Source organism: Labeo rohita, chromosome 20, assembly GCF_022985175.1.
Source record: "Labeo rohita strain BAU-BD-2019 chromosome 20, IGBB_LRoh.1.0, whole genome shotgun sequence".
NCBI lineage: Eukaryota > Metazoa > Chordata > Actinopteri > Cypriniformes > Cyprinidae > Labeo > Labeo rohita.
Genome location: NC_066888.1, coordinates 3,820,196 through 3,843,018, shown reverse-complemented (window position 1 = coordinate 3,843,018; position 22,823 = coordinate 3,820,196). Strand labels below are relative to the sequence as shown.

The 22,823-nt window shown below is 39.1% G+C and overlaps 1 protein-coding gene across 3 annotated transcripts in view; it reads right to left on the bottom strand.

The window, feature by feature from the left end:
- Positions 1 to 22,823, bottom strand: part of zdhhc14 (zinc finger DHHC-type palmitoyltransferase 14) — a 47,851-nt gene that overhangs the window by 13,187 nt on the left and 11,841 nt on the right. For all 3 annotated transcript variants that reach the window (XM_051138824.1, XM_051138822.1, XM_051138823.1), the window contains exons 2-6: positions 20,949 to 21,109; positions 16,308 to 16,466; positions 16,061 to 16,198; positions 2,634 to 2,682; positions 226 to 328 (exon numbers count right to left, since the gene is read on the bottom strand). In XM_051138824.1, coding sequence (XP_050994781.1) covers positions 226 to 328; positions 2,634 to 2,682; positions 16,061 to 16,198; positions 16,308 to 16,466; positions 20,949 to 21,109 — 610 coding nt within the window. The remainder of the gene's footprint in view (positions 1 to 225; positions 329 to 2,633; positions 2,683 to 16,060; positions 16,199 to 16,307; positions 16,467 to 20,948; positions 21,110 to 22,823) is intronic.

Here is a 22,823-nt window from a genome sequence, read left to right as displayed (position 1 = left end):
GTCACTTTCGCTGCACCAAAGGTAATCTGACTTGCATTTACAGTTTGAAGGGTGTTCATTTTGGACCCTGTTTGTATGATTTTGTCTCCTGTCAGGTCATTATGATCAATGTAATGTACAGTCCTGGGTGTATTATTATAAAACATCAACAATTACCACATAAGCATGTTTGATTAGTTAATGAATACTGAGATAAAGAATTACTAGTGAAAGAGAGGTACTCACGTCTTCATTGGTGGTCTGATTGGAGCTGATCAGGTAGGTATGGAATCCTGACAGTCCCACGATGGACCAGACGGAGAAAAAGCACACCACCACTTCCAGAACAGTACAATCGTCAAGGAAAATAGAAATCTATACATGCATTACTACATTTACTTATTATAAAAGCTGACTGACAGCTTTAGAATATGGACTCGCATCAAAGGACTCAAGCACTCTAGAAATATTGGATCTGTACAGCATCATTCCACCACTGCAATCCAGACACTCGAATTGCATCCTTAAAATGCTGAAAGTGCGCTCGACTACACCACACTTTTGGATATGAGCCCGGTTGAGCGCTTTTCTTTGTCATTTGATGAATCACTGCAGCCATGATCAATAGAGAATGTACACAGATGTTTTATAGACAACATTCCGTTAAGCGCCTGCTTTCAGCAAGGCCTAACAGTGCAAAAATAAACAGCGCTGATTTTAGTCAAGGTGCATCTGTTTACACTACCATTCAAAAGTTTGACTTTTTTATGTTTATTTATTTAGAAATACAGTAAAAACTGTAATAATGTTTATTATTATTTTTATTATTGCTATGTATTAAATAATTACTACATTGTATTTATTTATTTATACATGCATGCATTTATTTTACTTACTTATGAAAGAAGTCTCTTATGCTCACCAAGGCTGCATTTATTTGATTAGTAATATTGTGAACTGGTACAAATTAAAGCATAATTAAAACAATACAAATGATAACATTATAACATTTTCACATTTATTCCTGTGATGCCAAAGCTGACATTTTAGTAGCCATTACTCCAGTTTTAAGTGTCGTATGTGCCTTCAGAAATATTGTTCATAGCAATACGAATGTCTTTACTGTTGCTTCTGATCAAGTAAATTTGAATTTTATTTTCTGATATAGAAAAAAAATACTGACTCTAAATTTTTGAACAGTAGAGCACTTGTTTTTAGTGCATAAATGTAATCAAATTTAGTAAGGTTTATGCTGAAAATAAGAAAAAAAAAAAACATATAGTTTATATTTATTTTTATAAATATATTTTAAAAAAGTCTTATGCAATTTTGCTTCACAACTAAATTTAGACTGTTTAAAGCCAGTCAAAAGTTTTTGAACAGTAAGATGTTTCATGATTTTTAAAGAATTCTTTTCTCACCAAGCCTGCATTTATTTAATGAAAAATACAGCAAAAACAGTAATATTGTTATTTTTTATTATTATTTAAAGGAACTGGTTTCTATTTGTATATATCTTTTAAAATGTAATTTATTCCTGTGATCAAAGCTAAATTTTCAGCATCATTACTCCAGTCTTCAGTGTCACATGATCATTCAGAGATCATTCTAATGTGCTGATTTGTTGTTTAAGAAACATTTATTATTATTATTATTATTATTATTATTATTGTCAATATTTATACATTTAGCAAGGATGCTTTAAATTGATCAAAAGTGATTATAAAGACATTTATAATGTTACAAAAGATTTCTATTTCAGATAAATGCTTTATATTCATCAAAGAAACCTAAAAAATATACTCAGCTGTTTTAAACAAATATCTATCTATCTATATATATATTTTTTTTTTTTTTTTTGTTTTTTTTTGTTTTTGTTTTTGTTTTTTGTTTTTTGAGCAGCAAATCAAAATATTAGAATGATTCCTGAAGGATTATGTGACTGGAGTAATGATGCAAAAAAATCAGCTGTGAAATCACAGAAACAAATTATAGTTTAAAATATATTCAAATAGAATGTTATGTTAAATAGTAATAATATTTCTAAATTTTAGTGTACTTTGGATCAAATAAATGCAGGCTTCGTGAGCAGAAAATACTTTTTTTAAACATTAAAAATCACTGTTCAAAAACGTTTGACTGGTAGTGTAGATATTTAGATATATTTACTAAAAAAACACTGCTTAAGAAGTAGTTTGTACTCTGCAAATCTGGTTTTTGCTGGTACTAGCATGTGTTGACTTGCTTGCTTATGGGAGTAAGTCTATCATGAAGCAATAAATGATGCATGACAAGCTAATAATTGACCGTTGAGCAGGAAGCCGGTCTCACTAATGAACACGACAGCGAGACGTCCCTTTGCTAATACAAATCACTCTTTTGCATATTTGCGCAGACAGACAGAAGGTCTTTTCTAGTGTCTCGCTGTTTTCCCTCTCAAGCCAATCTCGGATATGCAAAGACTTCCCACAGACCGTATTTAATAACATATTTCTTTCCATTGAAAAGAGAGGGCTACAGACGCATAGCAATGAAGACGTAGAGAAAGTCAGTGTGGGCTGCTTTTCTGCAATTGTGTTCCAGAGGTGTGAAAACCAGAAATAGACTCCTATTGCACAGCCTCTTCCCACACACACACTTTAGTGAAAGGATATCTAGCAGGGCTGTCTTTGAGAGCACTAAGAAAGCCAGTCCTGTTGGATCCTGCAGGAAAAGCACTGGTTATGTAACAAAGAAAAGCTGTCACAGGAACATGAAACACAAGTCTCAGATGAAAAAGCAGACGGTATATTAAGCATCGAATCACTGGAATAAAAAATTAACCAGCTGCTGGCTTACAGATGTTTGCAAGCACTCTAAATAGAATACCAAGATGCCACATTAACAACTATCGTTAATTTAGGAAATGTGTGAGCATACCTTGTTTCCTTGTTAAAAGAGTACTTGTACTCTAAAACTGAATGTAATGTTTTTGGACGCTGAATTGCATGTTATTTAATTATGCCATTTCGAATATTGCCTTTCATGGAGTGTGTAAAGTAAAGAATCAACTCTGAACAGCCTAAACTTGATCCACCCTCAAACACGTAATTTTACTGAAGACTGCTTCTCTAATCTTGGGGAGTTCAGTGTGGGACTCACAAAACGCTTGCTCTTGTAAGATGGCTCAGTACATTTGAACCATCTGGCTCCACTGATTCACAACCTGTAACTATGATAAATAACAGATGTTTATATTTTCTATCAAGCGTTCAAGATACAGAATTACGACAATGGGTGCATCATTTCTGACACGTGCTGTACGCCGTGGACTGATCACAACAGACTGGGCTATCTGACCAATCAGAGCAGAGTAGGCTGAATTTTTGAATTGCTTCAAAAATGAATCGTTTGAAAATGAGGTGATATTAAATGCATATTTTGAGAAAACAAAAGCGTTGTCCGAACTTCCACACATGTAAACCTATTGTAGGAGACTCCCAACACAATATTAGGAACCTTGAAAATGGCATAATAGGGGCACTTTAAAATTAAATTATATAATCAAAATATACTTTTCGTATCATATCATATCATACATGCAATTAGTTGAACTTAAAAGTACTATTTTGACTTACTTAAATTGGACCTAACTACATCTGTATCTTTAATTTCATATTTACTTCTCTCTTATGCTTGTAAACTTGTATGTCATGTGTTTGTAATTACACATTTGCGATGATGAAGTTGTATAGTATATTTAAAATGTAATATATTTAAGAAACTTTAAATGCAACATTAAATAAATATTTAAAATTAAATTAATATAATTAAAATAGTAAATATTCATATTAAACATTAAAATTATAGTCAGTTACAGCTTTAAATGCGCTTTAGGATGTTAGTCAATACAAGCAAATTAAGTTTACTTTAAAGCATGAAAAAGTCATAGTCATAAAAATGTACACTGCCCTCCAAAAGTTTTGAAACGCCCTAGAAAAGTGGGGTTTTGGACAATACTGGATAATTTTGCACTGATAAGGGACAACACAAACTACGAAACCATATTTTATTACATAAACAGTTTATACATAGAAAAAACTAAATATCCACCATTAGCAGCTATTACAGCTCTGCATGATCTGGGCCTAAATTCATTGTATTCTAAACTTAATTGGCAATTAAATGTTGAAGCTATTATGGCATGCTGACCCAAAAATCTTTTAAAAACCTGGGCCTTGAAGTTTAAACCTGTAACCAGGAATCACAGCTGGCAAAGGGGCATGTCTGACTTTGACATGTATATATTGCCATTATTATGTAATCAAAATGAAAATTATTATTGCTGGTCTTCAGTAATAATGTCAAGTTACTTTAATGTATTTGCACCGAAAAATGATAAAGATTTATGCTGATATCGTCCAAAACCACACTTTGCCAGGGGTTTTTCCAAACTTTTGAAGGGCAGTGTACTTTAGGTACAATTAGGTGGCATTTTATTTAATTAATATTATATTATCTGCAAGTACTAGGGATGTTAACCGATGACCGTTTGACCGGTGGTTGACCGTATCAACGTTAACCGGTCAAAGTTGTCGGTAGTCGGTTAAAAAAAAAAGTGATATCTAAATTAGGCTATTATAGACAGTGGACTATACGCTACTACAGTTAGCCATCTCATTCCTCATCTTTTTGTGTTAAGTGAACAAATTATCCCTCACACTCAATTTTTCATAACTCGCCTGTTTGTACTTAATAAACCAATAAAAACATTTGGCGCGAGGTCACAGCGTTTGGGTTCGCGCGCTCACAAGGTTTGCGAAAAGTAAAGGCAACAGGCTAAAACACTCAAGGTTAGAGCGGCGTCTCTTCGGAGCTGTCATTTTCTTAAATGAGCCGTGGCAATGTTTCAAATGAGCTTCTAACCTAGACAAACGCCTTTATTTTCAAAGCGATCACCTTGTACCCAAACCATTTGAAACTAAGGAGCCATTTGTCCTACGATTACATACAACAAGCTCTTCGGCGCCGCGTTTGCGGGACTCATGTTTCGCGCTGTAGGGGATTTTAAAAAAGTGACGTGAGTGGCAGTGTGTGTGTGTGTGTGCGGGAGGCAGAGCGGCAGAGAGATGCGACAGAGTTGCGAAATTGCAGGCGCGGCTCGAAATGGCTGTTATTTCAAATAGCGTACCATATTTTAAACTAATCGGTTAACCGGTTTCAACCGGCTAATGAGGCTCGGTGGTTGGTCAAGAAATTTTTTAGTTTTCGCCATCCCTAGCAAGTACAGTTTTGAAAAATATTCTTTTTAGATTTGAAGTACACTACAATTAATGCAATTAAGCACACATCTTTTTTCACAAGGGATGGTTTTAACATATAGTGGACCATGGGGCTAAAGGTGCCCCGGGGTAAAAGGCGCCTTTGATACCACTACATGGCACAAAAACGTGGTGTAGCACTTTCTAAAACATTTGCTTTTCAACATGCACATGCAAATTTGTCTGATCCTTGACAAGATTGCGGGCTGCAGCGCAAAGTTGATTATGTGATTGATCTATTATTTGATGTTTTTTAATGTAGATTTAAATGCAAACGAGAATCGCTAAAATGGATGCATATATTTTGAGACAAAGGTCTTCTTAATGATTTTCAGTTTTGTTTAAGATAATTAAAGCAACAGTTTTTAAATAATGAAAGAATATGTAAAAGTATGGAATTTGGGTAAAAAAACAAAACAAAACAATGAATTTTGATGCTTTAACATTCAGTAACACACTGATGTTGTAATTAATGCATGCAGTCACACACTCAGAGACCCTTTCTCTGGTGAGATACATGTCGATCTGTCTCAGCTGACCACCTGTGATCAGATCACCCAAGACGATATTAATACTGGAAGCAGAGCATCCACTGTTGGAAAGGTCAAGATCGAGATGACGACCTCTCTATGACTGTGCCTCTGAATGTGGAAACAGGATAATCAATATTTATGCTATCTCCCACATTCAATGTTTAGTTATGAAACTGCTACGGAAATTGTTCGATTTTAAATTTGTGACTCTATTATTTACTTGTAATGGTGTAGGTTTAATTCTTAAATGTGTTATTTTGCTTTAAGGGAAGACAATCAGACAAAAACACTTTTCTGAGGAAAGAATTTCAGGATTTTTCTCCATATAATGGACTTCATTGTTGCCCCGATTTTAGAACTTCCAAAATGTAGTTTAAATGCAGCTTCAAAGGGATCTAAACGATCCCAGCCGAGGAAGAAGGGTCTTACCTAGCGAAACGATCTGTCATTTTTTCGGAAAATACATTTTGTTTTTATACTTTTTAAGCACAAAAGCTTGTGTAGCACAGGCTCTGGGATGCGCGTTCACAATGCTACGAATTAGTAATGAGTCATTCTTGAACGATTCTTTCATTTTGAATTAATCTTCAATGTGACTCGGGAAGAACGAGTTGTCTCTGGGAGTGATTTGTTCAGTTGTGCATGCGCAACATCCTGTTAGGTTCTGTACTGGAATTAGTTCACCTGTTTCGAGTCTTCTGGTTTTTCAAGTCGTTCATTCAAATATGGGGCTGTCACGTGATGAACGAATGATTCAAACCCGAAAACTTGTCTGATAAGAGGTGAGGTGAGCTAAACATAGACTACAGACGCAGGTAAACAAGGAATTAATCTCTTCTGTTTCTTATAGCATTATAGTTTTATCTCGTTTGTAGTGTGATCAACATTTGTGTAAGCAATAGATGTGTTAGGGAAGTAACACGCAGCATTTTAATTATATTTTGCTAAAATGAACGAAATGACCCGAAAAAAGATTCATTCATTTTGCTGGACGGGACTCAAAGGTTTGAGTCTGTAAAATGATCCGAACTTCCCATCACTACTATGAATCACGTGCAAGTTCATCATCTGTGTACTGAGTATGGCGAAAAACTCCATCTTATTTTTTCCTACAACTTGAGAGGAGGAACCTTTTTGAACCTTGTACCTTTTTGTTTGTAAACAAAGATAAGACCCTTCTTCCTCGGCTGAGAGCCCTTTGAAGCTGCATTTAAACTACATTTTGGAAGTTCAAAATCAGGGCACCATATCAGTCCATTATATGGAGAAAAATCCTGAAATGTTTTCCTCAAAAACCATAATTTCGTCACGACTGAAGAAAGAAAGACATGAACATCTTGGATGACAAGGGGGTGAGTAAATTATTTGTGAACTGTTGTTCTGGAAGTGGACTTCTCCTTTAAGTGTTTTTATTTATAGCACGTTATCCATTTGAAAATTGTTTTCTGTCTGTTCTGTCTGTATCTTCTAAATTATGGAGTGACAAAAATGAGATATCCAAAATTCCCTCTGTAAAAACATTTGACTCTAATATGTCAAAAAAATTAAACAAGAATTTTGAAACTGACTTCATCCAGTGTTTAGATTTTTGTGCTAGAAATGTATGCAAATTAGTGCATATTTAATTAAATAATGCATCATTTGCATATTTAAACCTAACATTTTAGAAAACCTGTAATACAAAAAAAAAAAAAAAAAATCAGCCAACTGGTAAGGCCATAACTATCAGTTAATATTTTAACCCTATTCACCTGCAGTGTCTCACCTTAAAATGTGCCAAATCACAATTTACAACACAAGTGTGCAAGGATTCCTAACGCTGTCTTTTTTTTCCTCTTTCATGTCTACTACTGTAATGGTTGATCAGCAGTTTTGAAAGATTCTCCTCAAAATGTTACTCCACTATGTCAGTAGTTGACCTAAAAGAGAACACGGACCATAGAGTTTACGTAACAAACAGTTTATGTAACTTGCTTGTTCAACTTGTTCGTCTTTTAGATTCTTACGTTCTCTTCAAGTTAAAGTTACTGTCAGAATGTTTATAGCTAGCTACCGGAATCATAGCACATCTAGTTTAATGTCTCAGATAACTCTATCGCCCCCTTGATTACTGGAGTGTGTCACAAAGACACACATTAAATGTGTACATGTCAACATGCTTGCAATGCATAAGCCAAAAAGTATTCGCATCGAGTTTGCCCTTGTGGACTTGTTGTAACGTGGAGAGGGAGACGAGAGACGAGCGGATCCATTTGCATACTTTTATTAACGGGATTGGACATAGACATGGTCAGGCAGGCAGGGTCAGACAACGGCAGGCAGGTGTATGGACGACGAGACAAGAGTAATCCTAAATCCAGGCAAGGGTCAATACAGCGGCGAACGAAATCAGAGAAGGGCTAGGCAGAGAGTAATCCGTGAAGACAGGCGAGAGTTTAAACAACAAGAAAACAAAACACAGAATGGCAAGGGGAAACGCTTTGTATGAACGATAGTAACAATTCAATACTCGGCGAGGAGTGACAGGAAGACCGGGGTATTTATACTGTCTCTGATTGGACGGGGGTGAAGTGCAATGGCTGATGGGGAGTGTAGTCCGGGGTGTAGTGTGACAGTCCGTGCGTGACAAAAAGGCGAGAGCGACGTCTGGTGGTGAGCAGTCCGCAGCTCACCGACCAGATCATAACATAGCCCCCCAAAGAGCGGCTTCCAGACGCTCCAAACAAACCATAGTCCAGGGAGCGGTGGGGCAGGGGTTAGACAGAGCAAGGGCCGGAAGGCCAGGTCCCTGCGGGGACCCGGTGATTGAGGCAGGACCGGCAGGGCAGGAGCCCTCCAGGGCGGAGCCGGAGGCGGAGCAGGCAATGCAAGAGCCCTCCAGGACAGAGCCGGAGGCGGAGCAGGCGACGCTAGAGCCCTCCAGGGCGGAGCCGGAGGCAGAGCAGGCGACGCTAGAGCCCTCCAGGGCGGAGCCGGAGACAGAGCAGGCGACGCTAGAGCCCTCCAGGGCGGAGCCGGAGGCAGAGCAGGCAATGCAAGAGCCCTCCAGGACAGAGCCGGTGGAGCCCTCCAGGGCGGAGCCGGAGGCAGAGCAGGCAATGCAAGAGCCCTCCAGGACAGAGCCGGTGGAGCCCTCCAGGGCGGAGCCGGAGGCTGAGCAGGCGGGGCTAGAGCCCTCCAGGGCGGAGCCGGAGGCAGAGCAGGCGGCGCTATACCCCTCCAGGGCGGAGCCGAAGGCAGAGCAGGCGGCGCCAGCGCCCTCCAGGGCGGAGCAGGAGGCACCGCAGTCCTCCGGGGCGGAGCAGGAGGCTGCGTCATGGACTGGGACCTGGGGAGAACAGTGACAGAGGAGGCAGACAGAATGAGAGGAGAAGCAGAGAGTTTGAGGCAGAACGCCGCCTCCCTAGGAGGACCTACAGCCGAAGCTGACACCTCAGGAGGCATTGGCGCGGCTTCTCCAACTGGTGAGGCCTCTGGGTCGGTCTCGTGGTCAGACGAGGCATCGGGAACAGACTTGAAACTAGACGGGACCTCTGGAGCAGGCTTGTGGTCTGGCGCAGGCTTGTGATCAGACGGGAGCTCTGGCGCAGGCTTGTGATCAGAAGGGAGCTCTGGCGCAGGCTTGGGAACAGGCGTGACCTCAGGAGCGCAGTGTGCAGCCCACACACACCAAATGGCGACCGCCATGACAGGAAGAGCAGCAGCTGGGGGCAGAACCTCACTAACAGTTGGTCTAGGAGACGCTGAAGCCGCCGAGATGTTAGCTGCCCTTACTAGCACTGGGGGTGGACCCAGTACGCTGGCCATCATGAAAGGCCGCGACCCAGGGATGTCGAACGGGGCGTGACTTAGCTCTGGACCGTCAGGTGATGCATGGCGGGACTCTGGGTGGTCAGACGAGACGTGACTTGGTCCTGGATGGACAGACGAGTCGTGACTGGGCTCGTGAAGTTCAGTAGTGGGTTGACTTGGTTGGTGGTGACCAACTGTGATTTGGCTGGACTTTTGGAGACCACCTGTGACCTTGCTAGGCGCAGGGACGACGGCTGTGACATTACTGGACTTGTGACTTGGGAGCGTGAGCTCTGGGAGTTCAGAGGAGACGTGAGGAGGCTCTGGCCAGACGTGACTTGGACCTGAAGGAGCGACTGTGACTCGACTTGGCTTATGGAGGTCAGCTAAGGATTGACTTGGCTTGGGAATAACTGTAGCAACTTGACCTGGCTCATGAAGGTCTGCTGTAGCTTGGCTTGATTCGGGAACAACATCTGTGTCTTGGCTTGACTCGTGGGGAACAGCTGTGTCCTTGTTTGACTCATGAAGAACAACAGCTGTATCTTGGCTTGGCGCGTGGAACACAGCTGTGACTTGGCTTGACTCTGAAGCTTGACCGGATTCTGATGCTTGGCCGGACTCTGAAGCTTGGCCGGACTCCGAAGCTGCAGATGCAGCTCGACTTGGTTCAGCAGCTTGACTAGGTTCTGCAGCCTGACTTGACACAGGAAAAGTAGCTGTAGTCTTGCTTGGCTCGGGGGTGGCAGCTGTGACTTTACTTGACTTAGGAAACGCAGCTGCGACTTGACTGGAATCAGGAGTAGCTGCCACTTTTGCTGCCCATACAGCCATTAGGGGTGAGTCCAGCACGTGGGCCATCATGATAGGCAGTGATCTTGGGATGTCAGGCGGGACGTGACTTGACTCAAGAACCACGGCTGTGACCTTGCTTAACTCAGGAACCACTTCAGGAAGGGCGGCCATGATAGGTGCAGACTCCGGGGCAGGAAACACGACGTGAAGAGGCTGTGGCTTGACTGAGATGGCCTGAGCAGGCTGTGGCTTGGCTGACGTGGCGTTAGCTGGCACTGGCTTGGCTGGCGATGCGTTAGCAGGCTCTGACGTGGCAGCCATCTTGTGCTGTGGCTCTGACGTGGCAGCCATCTTGTGCAGTGGCTCTGGTGTGGCAGCCATCTTGTGCAGTGCTGGCTCTGGCGTGGCAGCCATCTTGTGCAGTGCTGGCTCTGGCGTGGCAGCCATCTTGTGCAGTGCTGGCTCTGGCGCGGCAGCCATCTTGTGCAGTGCTTGGCTCAGGAGTGATGTCTGTACCTTGACTTGAGACAGAAGCGACAGATGTAATTTGATCTAACACAGGAACCACAGTTCTGACTTGACTTGACACAGAAAACACCGTTTTAACTTGACTTGCCTTAGGAAGAGCAGCTCTGACTTGACTTGACGCAGGAAATGCAGCTGTAACCTCATATTGCTCTGGTACGGCAGCTGTGATGTGACGAAGCTCTGTTTTCGCCGCCATTTTGTGAGCGCGCACCGGCGCGGCCGCCATCTTGCGCACGGGTTCTGCTGTCGGCGTCATAGCATAGACGCGCTCCGGAGCGCTATCCGTAGTCGCCGTCATAGCACGAGCGTGCTCTAGTGTGGCCGCCATTTCACGAACGAGCCAGGCGGCCAGTGTGTCTGTGGCGTCGCGCTTTGGCGCGGCCGCCATTCTGTGAGCGGGGTGAGCGGCCGCCGTTACCGTGTTGTCGTGTTCCTCCTCCGCGACCCCCACAGTAAACGACGAGCCCACACACAACAATGCAAAGTCCATAAATGCAGCTAGAGATGAGCGCGGTCCCTTGCGTCTCAGCCTAGCCTTTAAAGGCTCATTTACGCCATCACAAAAGATCTCACATAAGACACAGTCCGGGAGGGAGGAGTGATTTGATACAGCCAGAAATTCACATATGTATTGTTCAAGTGTCTGTGGTCCTTGTCTGATTCTGAAGAGCATGCTATCTAAGTCCATACCTGATGAATGTCCGGATGAAAAGTTGCTGGATCCTTTTGTGGCCGAGTATTCTGTAACGTGGAGAGGGAGACGAGAGACGAGCGGATCCATTTGCATACTTTTATTAACGGGATTGGACATAGACATGGTCAGGCAGGCAGGGTCAGACAACGGCAGGCAGGTGTATGGACGACGAGACAAGAGTAATCCTAAATCCAGGCAAGGGTCAATACAGCGGCGAACGAAATCAGAGAAGGGCTAGGCAGAGAGTAATCCGTGAAGACAGGCGAGAGTTTAAACAAGAAAACAAAACACAGAATGGCAAGGGGAAACGCTTTGTATGAACGATAGTAACAATTCAATACTCGGCGAGGAGTGACAGGAAGACCGGGGTATTTATACTGTCTCTGATTGGACGGGGGTGAAGTGCAATGGCTGATGGGGAGTGTAGTCCGGGGTGTAGTGTGACAGTCCGTGCGTGACAAAAAGGCGAGAGCGACGTCTGGTGGTGAGCAGTCCGCAGCTCACCGACCAGATCATAACACTTGTAGTATACTTCAAATCTTAAAACTATATTAAAAACTATATTAAAAAATTATCATTGTTTAATTATCAGATTATTAAGCACACTTAATTTGATGTGTTTACTAACATACTAATAAACTGTATTAAATGTATTAAATTGCAACTTCACTATTACAAATATGTAATTACAAATCTATTTTAATATATAACGTACAAATCTCAATAGAAATGACATCAAAGTATATTTTAGTTTAGATGCTTGTCAGTACATGCAGCATCCCACTTAAACGCTACCGCGAAAACAATATAATTAATTATTCAGTGCACTAAAGTACTTAATTTCACTACCATGATGTAATACCATAGTATTATAAACTTGCAGTATCACACTATATCAACATGTATTATTAAGTATTTGTAAGTACATAAAAAAAAAAATCATTCAGTACTATTTTGAAAGCACCGCGATATTACAATTTGATGCCATCACTCTCCCATGGTGCACCAATCCCTAAAGCCACTGTCCTGACACTCTCAATGCAATCACCTTCTGGACTGCTTCAAAGTCAGCCACTGTGTTTAATGCTAATGGTTTCCGGAGGGCATCTGAGGAGAGATTCGTGGGTAAATAAAGCCGCACTGAGTGTGCCCTGTCCAATAAACATCTTACAGGAGCCATTTGTCACTACAGCAACCCCAGAGTGCCCCTGCCCTCGCGGCCCGATTGATCAGTCCGGTGCAGTAAACAGCGCAGAGCTCAGGCTTACAGCCTCTCCATCACTTCGCCCAGGGAGGAAACTGCTTTGTCAGCGGCCTCATGGTTTCTCCTGCCATTCAACAGCTGAGAGGAGGAGCCGATCGATGGTGGGAAACTGAACCATACATTATAGTGATGAAGAACCAGTACTAGTTCTTAAAGGGTTATTTTGGTACAAATACTCGCCAAAAATATTGCAATAACTAACTGCATAACTTAGGTACTTTTTATGGAAAGTAATGCGGTATGTTACCTTTGAAAAAAAAAAATATATATATATATATATTTTTGGAAACTTTTTGGAAAATGTTATATTTTATATGTTTATATCTTTGCAAGATATTATACATATATACACTGTCATTCAAAAGTTTGGGATCAGTAAGATATTTAATGTTTTTTAAAGAAGTCTCTTAAGCTCGTCAAAGCTGCATTTACAGTAATATTGTGAAATATTATTGCAATTCAAAATACCGGTTTTCTGTTTTAATGTACTTTAAAATATAATTTATTCATGTGATGCAAAACTGAATTTTCAGCATCATTACTCCAGTCTTCAGTGTCACATGATCCTTCAGGAATCATTCTAATATGCTGGTTTATTATCAATGTTGGAAACAGTAGTGATGCTTTATATTTTTTGGCAACCTGAGATACTTTTTTCAGGATTTCTTTGATGAATAAAAGGTTAACAGCATTTATATAAATAGTACTCTTTTCTAACAATATATGTCTTTACTATCACTTTGTATTAATTTAACACATCCTTGCAGAATAAAAGTATTAATTTCTTTTAAAAAAGAAAAAAACTCAATTTATAAAAGCTTTCTATTTGAAATAAATGCTTTTTATTCATCAAAGAATCCTGTAAAAAGTATCTCAGGTTCTAAAAAAATAAAAAGCATCACAACTGTTTTGAACTTTACATAATATAAATAAATTATATTTTTAAAGGGGTCCTATTATGCTTTTTCACTTTTTGAATTTTAGTCAGTGTGTGGTGTGTATGTTTGGGCATAAAAAAGATCTACAAAGTTACAAATCTCAAAGTCTCCAAAGGGAGATATTTCATTTTTAAAAAATCCCTTTTCAAGAACTACAACGAACGGCTCCTTTGGAACTACAGCATTTTTTCCGGATGTTATGATGTCACAATGTGGCCCATTAGAATATCATTAAAATAAATCACTATGGAAATGTGAATAGTTGGGGGGTGGGTAGGGATGAGGTGGGGGATTAGCCTAACTTTAGCAATGCAGCGTGGAGAGCCGCTCCTGGGACGCTTCAGCGAGCTGCAGCGCGGCTGGTATAAACACAAGCATTGACTAGAGTGACGATCAGCTCTGGTGGCTGTGTCGGAGCCACGCTGCGATGTGTGCAGTGTGGTAAGAGATTTATTCATCATACAATGTATTTACCTTCACTTATAATGCGAGTGTTTTTTAAAATGCATAAATTTGCACTAGACTAGGCTAATCAGTGATGATGTTCTTTTTGCTCGTTTTCTGTAGCTGCTTTTTAAATAACTAAGGAAATGTAAGCATTATACTATAATTAGTAACCTATAATGTTTTTATTCAGTTGTTGTCATGTTAAATACAAATTCAGTTATATTAAAAACATTAGGCTGCTTTTAGCCTTATGCTGGAGCTGGTTTCGGGTAATGAAACGAAGAATGTATATAATTAAACAAATTAGCATGATAATATCATGCATCAGCGATCTCGTAGGCTGACGATAGGACCCAAAACTACTGTAGCATCAACTATACCTTAATATATCCTTAACTATAATGTAACAGACGGAACTTGCTGTTTTGTCAAGGGGCGTGGCTGTACTGAAACACCGTCAACGCTGTTCGCCAATCACAGCGCAGTGGGACAGCTAACCAATCACAATACATTTAGTTTTTTGGAAGGCAGGCTTTCATCTAAACTGGAACTAAATGAGCTATTTGTGCCAGGCTGGGGAAAAAGGTATTGTAATACTGCAAATTATGTGAAAAATAATGCATTTTTCGAACCACCAGGCATGAGAACATGTTCCAGTACAACCCCAAAAGAAAATCAAGACTTTGTGAAAGAGCATAATAGGACTGACCCCCTGTAAGTATATTAAAATAGAAAACCAATATTTTAAATTGCAATAATATTTCACAATATTACTGTTTTTATGTAAAAAACATGCAGCCTTGATGTGCAGAAAAGACTTCATTAAAAAACATTGCACATCTTACTAATTCCAAATTCTGAAAGGCAGTGTGTGTGTGTGTGTATAGCTGGCAATTTTTTATTTTGTTGCAAAATTTAACTACATCCAATTTTATCAGCATTATTACATATGTGACCCACAAAACCAGTCATAAGGGTCAGTTTTTCAAAATTTATATGTCTACATCATCATCATCATCAGCTGAATAAATGAGCTTTCCATTGATGTACGGTTTGTTAGGACAGGACAATATTTGCCTGAGATATAACTATTCGAAATCTGGAATCTGAGGGTGCAAAAAAAAAAAATCAAAATATTGAGAAAGTTGCCTTTAAAGTTGTCCAAATGAAGGTCTTAGCAATGCATATTACTGATCAAAAATTAAGTCTGAATATATTTACGGTAGGAAATTTACAAAATATCTTCATGAAACATGTTCTTTACTTAATATCCTAATGATTTTTGGCATAAAAGAAAAATCGATAATTTTGACCCATACAATGTATTGTTGGCTATTGTTACAAAAATACTCACGCCACTTATGACTGGTTTTGTGGTCCAGGGTCACATATTATCACCAGCTAAATCATTTGCTAAATGCGACTAAAGGCATGAAGATATTAAGATCTTATAAACATTAACATCATGATTTTCTGTAAAGCTGCTTGGAAACAGTGTGAAAAAAAAGAGCTACACAAATAAATTTGACTTGACCAACCGGTTGCATCAACAACAGACTTTACAAATGCGCAAGAGCGTGTTGTAATCTTCATATAATCTAGTGTAATCAAAATCCTTTTCTATTACAATCCTGAAACCCCAGAGCTGGTTTAGGAAATGGTTTAAAAGCAAAAACACTGAGTTGTTTTGCCAAACACTGTTAAATAAGACAAGGTACGATAAGATCTGTCATGTGTTTTGGGACTGAAGGGTGAAGTTATATAAGAAAGTAGGCGGTCAGCACTCTTACTCAGTATTACGTGCGTGATGACGAAGGCGAAGATGAAGATGGTAAGGAAGGAGAGTGAGAGGATGAACAGGTAGAAGAAGCGATAGTTTCTCCTCCCTACGCAGTTGCCCACCCACGGGCAGTGATGATCGAATCTCTCTGAGGAGAAACACGCAGCCAGAAAAATCATATGTTAGCTCTTCTTTACATGATGCTGACTATTATATAAACATATTTGCAGACACATACAGTATACACAGACGCTTACCCACGCAGTTGTCACACAGACTGCAGTGCGAGGCCCGCGGCGGTCGGAAGATCTTGCAGGTAAAACAGTATTTTAGCTTGACTGTTTGACCGTTAATGACCACCTCTCTGGTTCGGGGTGGTGGTCTGTAGCCTGGGCCGCTCGGGCCATTGGTTGCATCTGTGAAAACAAAACAGACCGATTTAGAAAACCAAAAAAAAAAAAAAAAAAAGATGGAAGAGCAAATCTCTTTTACGTTCTGTCTGTATAAAGATCTGTGTCATGCTGTTGTTTACTACAGAAAACAACTTTGACTCGTCCTTCAGTTTGTAAAAAAAATTGCATTTATAGTAAAGCATCTGCAATGGAAGAAATGGAAGGGTTTAAATGCTAGAAGAGTTGTCTAAACTATATCATTTTATGTAAATATGTGTACTGCTTATGAGAACTTGTGTACATAAAGTTTTGTGGCTAGCTGTACTTTCAAAAGTACTTTAAGGTATCCACTGGTAATTTTGTCTTGGCCTATAGACATCCATTACACACTCAAAAAAAAGGATAATACTTGTTCAAATTACTTAAAACAAGTTAAAATGAGCAGAAACAACTAAATTCTTGAGATTTTCTTATCTAACTTATTTCCATTATGTTCTGACCGCTTAAATTTGTAAAAATTAACTGAGCTTAATCATTTTGTATTGGGACTAAATGAATCAATTTTGTTGACACAACTAACTGAAAAGTGGATGTGTAGTTCCCAGCATGCTTTGCATTGGGTCGCGGAGGAAAATATGTTGATAAAAATGTTCATTTTAAGTGTTTTAATGAAAGAAAATAACATGTTAGAGTTCTTATACAAGTAATGGTGAGTTATTTTTGACATTTAGAACAGGTTTGGAGATCAGTCTTCTTTGCTCAACTTTTATAGTATATTACAACTATAAATGAAATTATTGTTAACATGCAAACATGTGTTTTTGCTAATTATTTAAAAAATAGCTTGTCCAGTGAACTTAATTAAATTAAGTAAATACTTTTCCATGCAATTAATTTATATACATACGTGCAAATAATGTTTTGTTGAGCCAACTAAACATTATTTGTTTAATTGAACTTGATTTAGTCTTGTTGTATGAACCTGAACTTAGATACTGAACCTGGAATATTCCTTATATCCGGTAACACTTTACAATGAGGTTCATTAGTTAAAGGGGTCATTGGATGCAAACTTCACTTTTACATGTTGTTGAACATTAATGTGTGTTGGCAGTGTATGCACACATCTACCCTATAATGACAAAAATCCATGCAGTGGTTTTTAATTAATCTGTAAAAATAATATTCCCTTTTTCAAATCGAGCCATTCTCAGACGCCTGTCATTGTGGCATCACAATAACAGAGGCCGCTTCCACAATAGTTGATTGACATGAGCATCTTACCTCAGATCAGCTGTAACAGTCCGACCTCCACTTTTTCGATGCCAGAGCAGTGATGTAAATTAGACAAGAATATCTCCGATTGAGCGATTGAGGTGTTGTGTTGCTGGATGTAATAATGAACACAGTGGTCGTCATTTACTCCCGACATCTGAGCAGCTGAAGATGCAGTAGATTACGTTTGTTTGTGAAGGGAATGCGCCTCCCAATCTACATAAATGCGTCTATGTTCACGCGCATCATTCGTGATCCAGCTTCACTTACAGCAGAAGTGAGTATAAGGTTTTTTTTTTATGAACCTCTGCAGTCACCTTTCCTAATAACGTGCTAGTTAGCAAGTTTCGCGGCTAAAGTAAACAATCTCTCAGAGCAGCAGAGAGAAGAGAGGGGTGGGGCGAGCAGAGCTCATTTGCATTTAAAGGAACAATCCTTCAGAATGGGATGATATTTGCAGAGCTCATTTTGACAAGGTAAAAAGGGTTTTAACAAATGACACCTTATTGTAATTTGTTACCATATCGTCGCCTTAGAATTATAAGGTTCTTTCTGCATTCTGAGCACTTTTGAGATATTGATTCAAAGTTTTTGCGTTCCATAGACATCTGTAGATAGAACCTTTTTAAAAAAAAAAAAACAAAAGAGGCCCAAAATGTACACAGCTTATGTGAACAACACAATTTTGACAAAAATGTCAGATAGAACCTTATAATTCTAAGGTGACTTGCCCTTTATTCCAAAACATATTATGAAAAAAATAATTACCATATTACATACAAAAATAAATAAAACATTTTCACTATTAATGTATTACAGAACTATTAAAGGTATAATATGTTATATAACTTACATTAAGTTTTACAAAGGCAAATGCTAGTTTGAAAAACTGAAAAACTTTCTGTGAACTGCGTTTTTCTTTAGCAATTATTGATTAAATTCATCAAAAGGGACAGTAAAGTCCTTTATATTGTTACAAAAAAAAAAAAAAAAAATAAATAATAATAATTCAAACAGATCCTGAAAAAATGTTTTAGTTTTCATACATCGATAAATAATAAGAAATGTGATCACAAATCAGAAATTAGAAGAATTTCTGAACACTGAAGACTAGAGCAATTCAGCTTTGCCATCACAGGAATAAATGACATTTTAAAATATATTAAAATAGAAAATAGTTATTTTACATTGTAACAATATTTTATAATATTACTGTTTTAACTATACATTTAATCAAATAAATGCAGCCTTAGTGAGCATAAGAGATCTTTCAAAATTAAAAAAAAAAAACTTACATGTGATACGATCTGGGAAAACACGTCGGATGTTGCGTGTTCAGGAAATTCGAAAAATAGGTTGAATGTCAATTTTGTCAAAATAGGGTTTTCATTAAATTATTATTCTATAACACATGTTGATATGATTCTTGAGGATCTTAATGAAAAGTTTATAACATACTTTGGTTAAAATTTCTTAAATTGAGGGTGAAAACAACACCTTTTTTTCCTTGTCAAAAACAGCTCCGTTCACAGCGACCTGTTTCGGTGTATGTCTCTTTAAATGCCAGTGAGCTCTGTTCATCCCACCCCTCTCTTCCATGGGGTCACGAGCAGTTTTCTGTGAGACTGTAAATTTAACCGTGGAACTTGCTAACTAGCACATTATTAGAAAAGGCCATTTGCAAAGATTCTTAAAAAAAACCCTTATACTCAGGGTACCCTTAAACCAGGGGTGGCGAACTCTGGTTCTGGAGAGCCGCAGCCCTGCAGAGTTCAGCTCCAACCCTAATTAAAACTCACCTGCCTGTTGCTTTCTAGTAACCCTTCAGACCTTGATTAGCTTGTTCAGGTGCGTTTGATTAGGGTTGAAGCAAAACTATGCAGGGCTGCGGCTCTCCAGGACCGACGTTCGCCACCCCTGCCTTAAACCCTTATACTTCCAGGTGAAGCTGAATGATTCGCACAAACATAGACGCATTTAGGTAGATTGGGGGCACATTCCCTTCAAAAGCAAAATCCTCTGCATCTTCAGCAGCTCAGATGTTGGGGAGTAAATGACGACTGTTCAATATTACAGCCAACAACAAAACACCTAAATTGCTTAGAAGACATTCTTGTCTTCCCCTGCTCCAGCGTCGAAACAATGGCAGACAGTTTACAGCTCACTCAGTCTACGCTAAAAAAACACTTGTGTCAATCAACAATCATGGGAGCAGGGAAAGGGCTTATGACTTACAAGCATTTTTAAACTCCACTCCACTTAAAATTTTCCACTCGGTGGATTTTTATCATCATAGGGTGGATGTGTACACACACTGCCAACACACATTTATGTTCAAACATCATGTAAAAGTGAATTTTGCATCTGATGACCACTTTAAGGGTGAGGGTAAGGGTAAATTATGACAGAGTTTTCAATTTTAAGTAAACTATTACTTTAATAGGCTCACATCTTGTGTGACCCTCAACACACTATGAATCTTCTTAGCAGCACACAGCACGGCTGGGCCTCACAGCAGTGTTTACTTGCTACTATATTATTCATACGAACAGCAGGGACACATAACTCCAAATCCCGAGCTGACAAACCTGAGCTAAAGTGCACTTCCCGGCTCAGCACCAGTGATTTCAATTTCTCACCACTGGAGTCCACTACATTCTGTCTCAATGAGAGACCAGCAAATTCATTATAGTAGTGACTTCATTCAATTATAACCAGCAAATTCATATGCAAGCGAATTAAATCAACCTGCGCACTGTGGAAAATGTTCTCTAATTTGTTGTGTTATGGCATAAAATGGCTTGGCCTGCAGTGATTTCACCGTTAAATTCTGAATGTAGTAAGAAATTGCCGTTAAATCTTCTGGTGCGGTTCTCGCTGGCCCTTTAATAATACCTGAACCAACCTATGAACAACCATTAACTCGTGACTGATTAAACTATCAGACTGAATAACATGAACAAATACTCTGAGAGACCGTGAATCTTTGCTAGGGATGAATATTTCAGCAGATTTTATATTACTCTAGGCTGACAGCAAACCTGAGAGAGATCATGCATTATTCATGTCAAACGAGAAGAGAAAATAACATCAAATGTTCTCTGTCTCCTTTTACTCTGAGAATTCTCTGTAGAGCGCTGCGCAGACCTGCAACCGGAGCCTACAAATGTGAAAAGAACACAACGAGGAAAGACAGACAGGAAGAGCGATCATCTTGGCATTTCCTCCCACCTATCTGCCTCTCAATGTCGGCTGCTTCCTCTGGTGTGGCCCTGGGCAGGACGCCCGGGTCGCTGAAGCTCGCTCGGAGCAGCATTCCCATCACAAAGACGAACAGCACTCCTCCGATGGCCGGAATGGCAGGGGTCAGGTTCGATGCCAGGAATGGGCAGCTGGAAAAGACGGAATGGAAAAACTGGCTGTGAAGGTCATGTGGTGTTGCTATTAAATCATACCAGTAGTAAATGCAAGAGATATGAGGCGAACAAAAACAAACACACACTCATGACCAAGCAAAACTGTCAGCTCTTTTTAATGGTCCTGTCTTTTGGCTGTAGCAAAAAGCGAAAGCGTTTACAATCAGTCTGCCATGTAATAACATTATAACTGTGTTATTACAATGTAATAAATACTTTAGTTGTGCAATAAGGTGATATATTGTGGATATCAAAACAGCACTGCAAAAATAATGACTGGTAATGAGCATAGCAAACACTTCCACTGTCTGCAATTAGTTAGTCAAACAGACAGTTCTACCAGCCTACAAATATGGCCAATATATGTGATACAGGCTAATGCAATTTATTTAAACAGCTTAGACTCATATATGTGACCCTGGACCAGTCCTGGACAAAACCGGTCTCAAGTAGCATGGGTATATTTGCAGCAATAGCCAACAATACTTTGCATGGGTCAAAATTATACATTTTTCTTTTATGCCAAAAATCTTTAGGATATTAAGTAAAGATCATGTTCCATGAAGATATTTTGTAAATTTCCAATTGTAAATATATCAAAACTTTGTTTTTGATTAGAAACAAGCATTGCGAAGAACTTCATTTGGACAAATTTAAAGGCGATTTTCTCAATATTTTTTTTTTTTTTTTTTTGCAACCCCAGATTCCATATTTTCAAATAGTTGTTTCTCGGCCAGATGTTGTTCTATCCTAATAAATCAGCTTGTATAAATCTCAATTTCAAAAAATTATGACTTTTGTGGTCCAGTGGCCAATATATCAATTTAGCACTAATTAAAATCTTATTCTATTAGGCAAATGCATCCTTCAGCTAGAAATATAGTTTCTGATGTGTATCATTGTTCTAGGTGCTTTATTTTATGGTGATGTTTTTACAGTATAATTACAAAAATAAGTAACAGGGTCAGAAAAGATTGGAGGCTTGGGGCAAAATGCCACCAAAATGATAAAAAAAATAGCCCACAAATTCAAGATAATCCCATTAATTAACCACTTGTATTTATTTTAGGGTTAAGGTTAGAGTTAGGTTTAGGGTTAGTGACTTGTAATTATGCATAATTTACTGTTATTACTATAGTAAGTACATGGAAGGTGTTACTACGTCACTAAAATAAACAGTTACCCATCTGTTATATAATAAATAATACACTATACATTTACATTTAGCAGACACTTTTCTACAAAGTGACAGTCAGCTTGGTATCAAACACAGGAGTGTGAATCTCACAAATGAATAAGCTATATGATAATCTAATCTAAATCTAATGCAGTTTTGGGTGGATCGGGATAAAAATATTAAAAATTAATCCAGAGCAGCTTTTTTTTGTACACTCAGAAGTTAGTGAAATGTACCACCATCTGTTTCAAAGCACAAGCAAATGGTCTGTGGTAGAAGGCCCAAAATCTGCCTGCCATAATATCTAATGGTATTTAGACTCCAAGACATAAACATGTAAAAAATGGTCTACACTGCAATCAGATGGCTGCTAAATTGGCTAAGCACAACTAGTCAGAGCAATTGAATTAGCCAAAATGGTCAGATGCTATCGACTACAGCATGTTAAAATAGCAATCCCCTAAGGGACCTTTTAGGAATGCTAAATTGTGTTTACCACTGCTTCTAATGTCA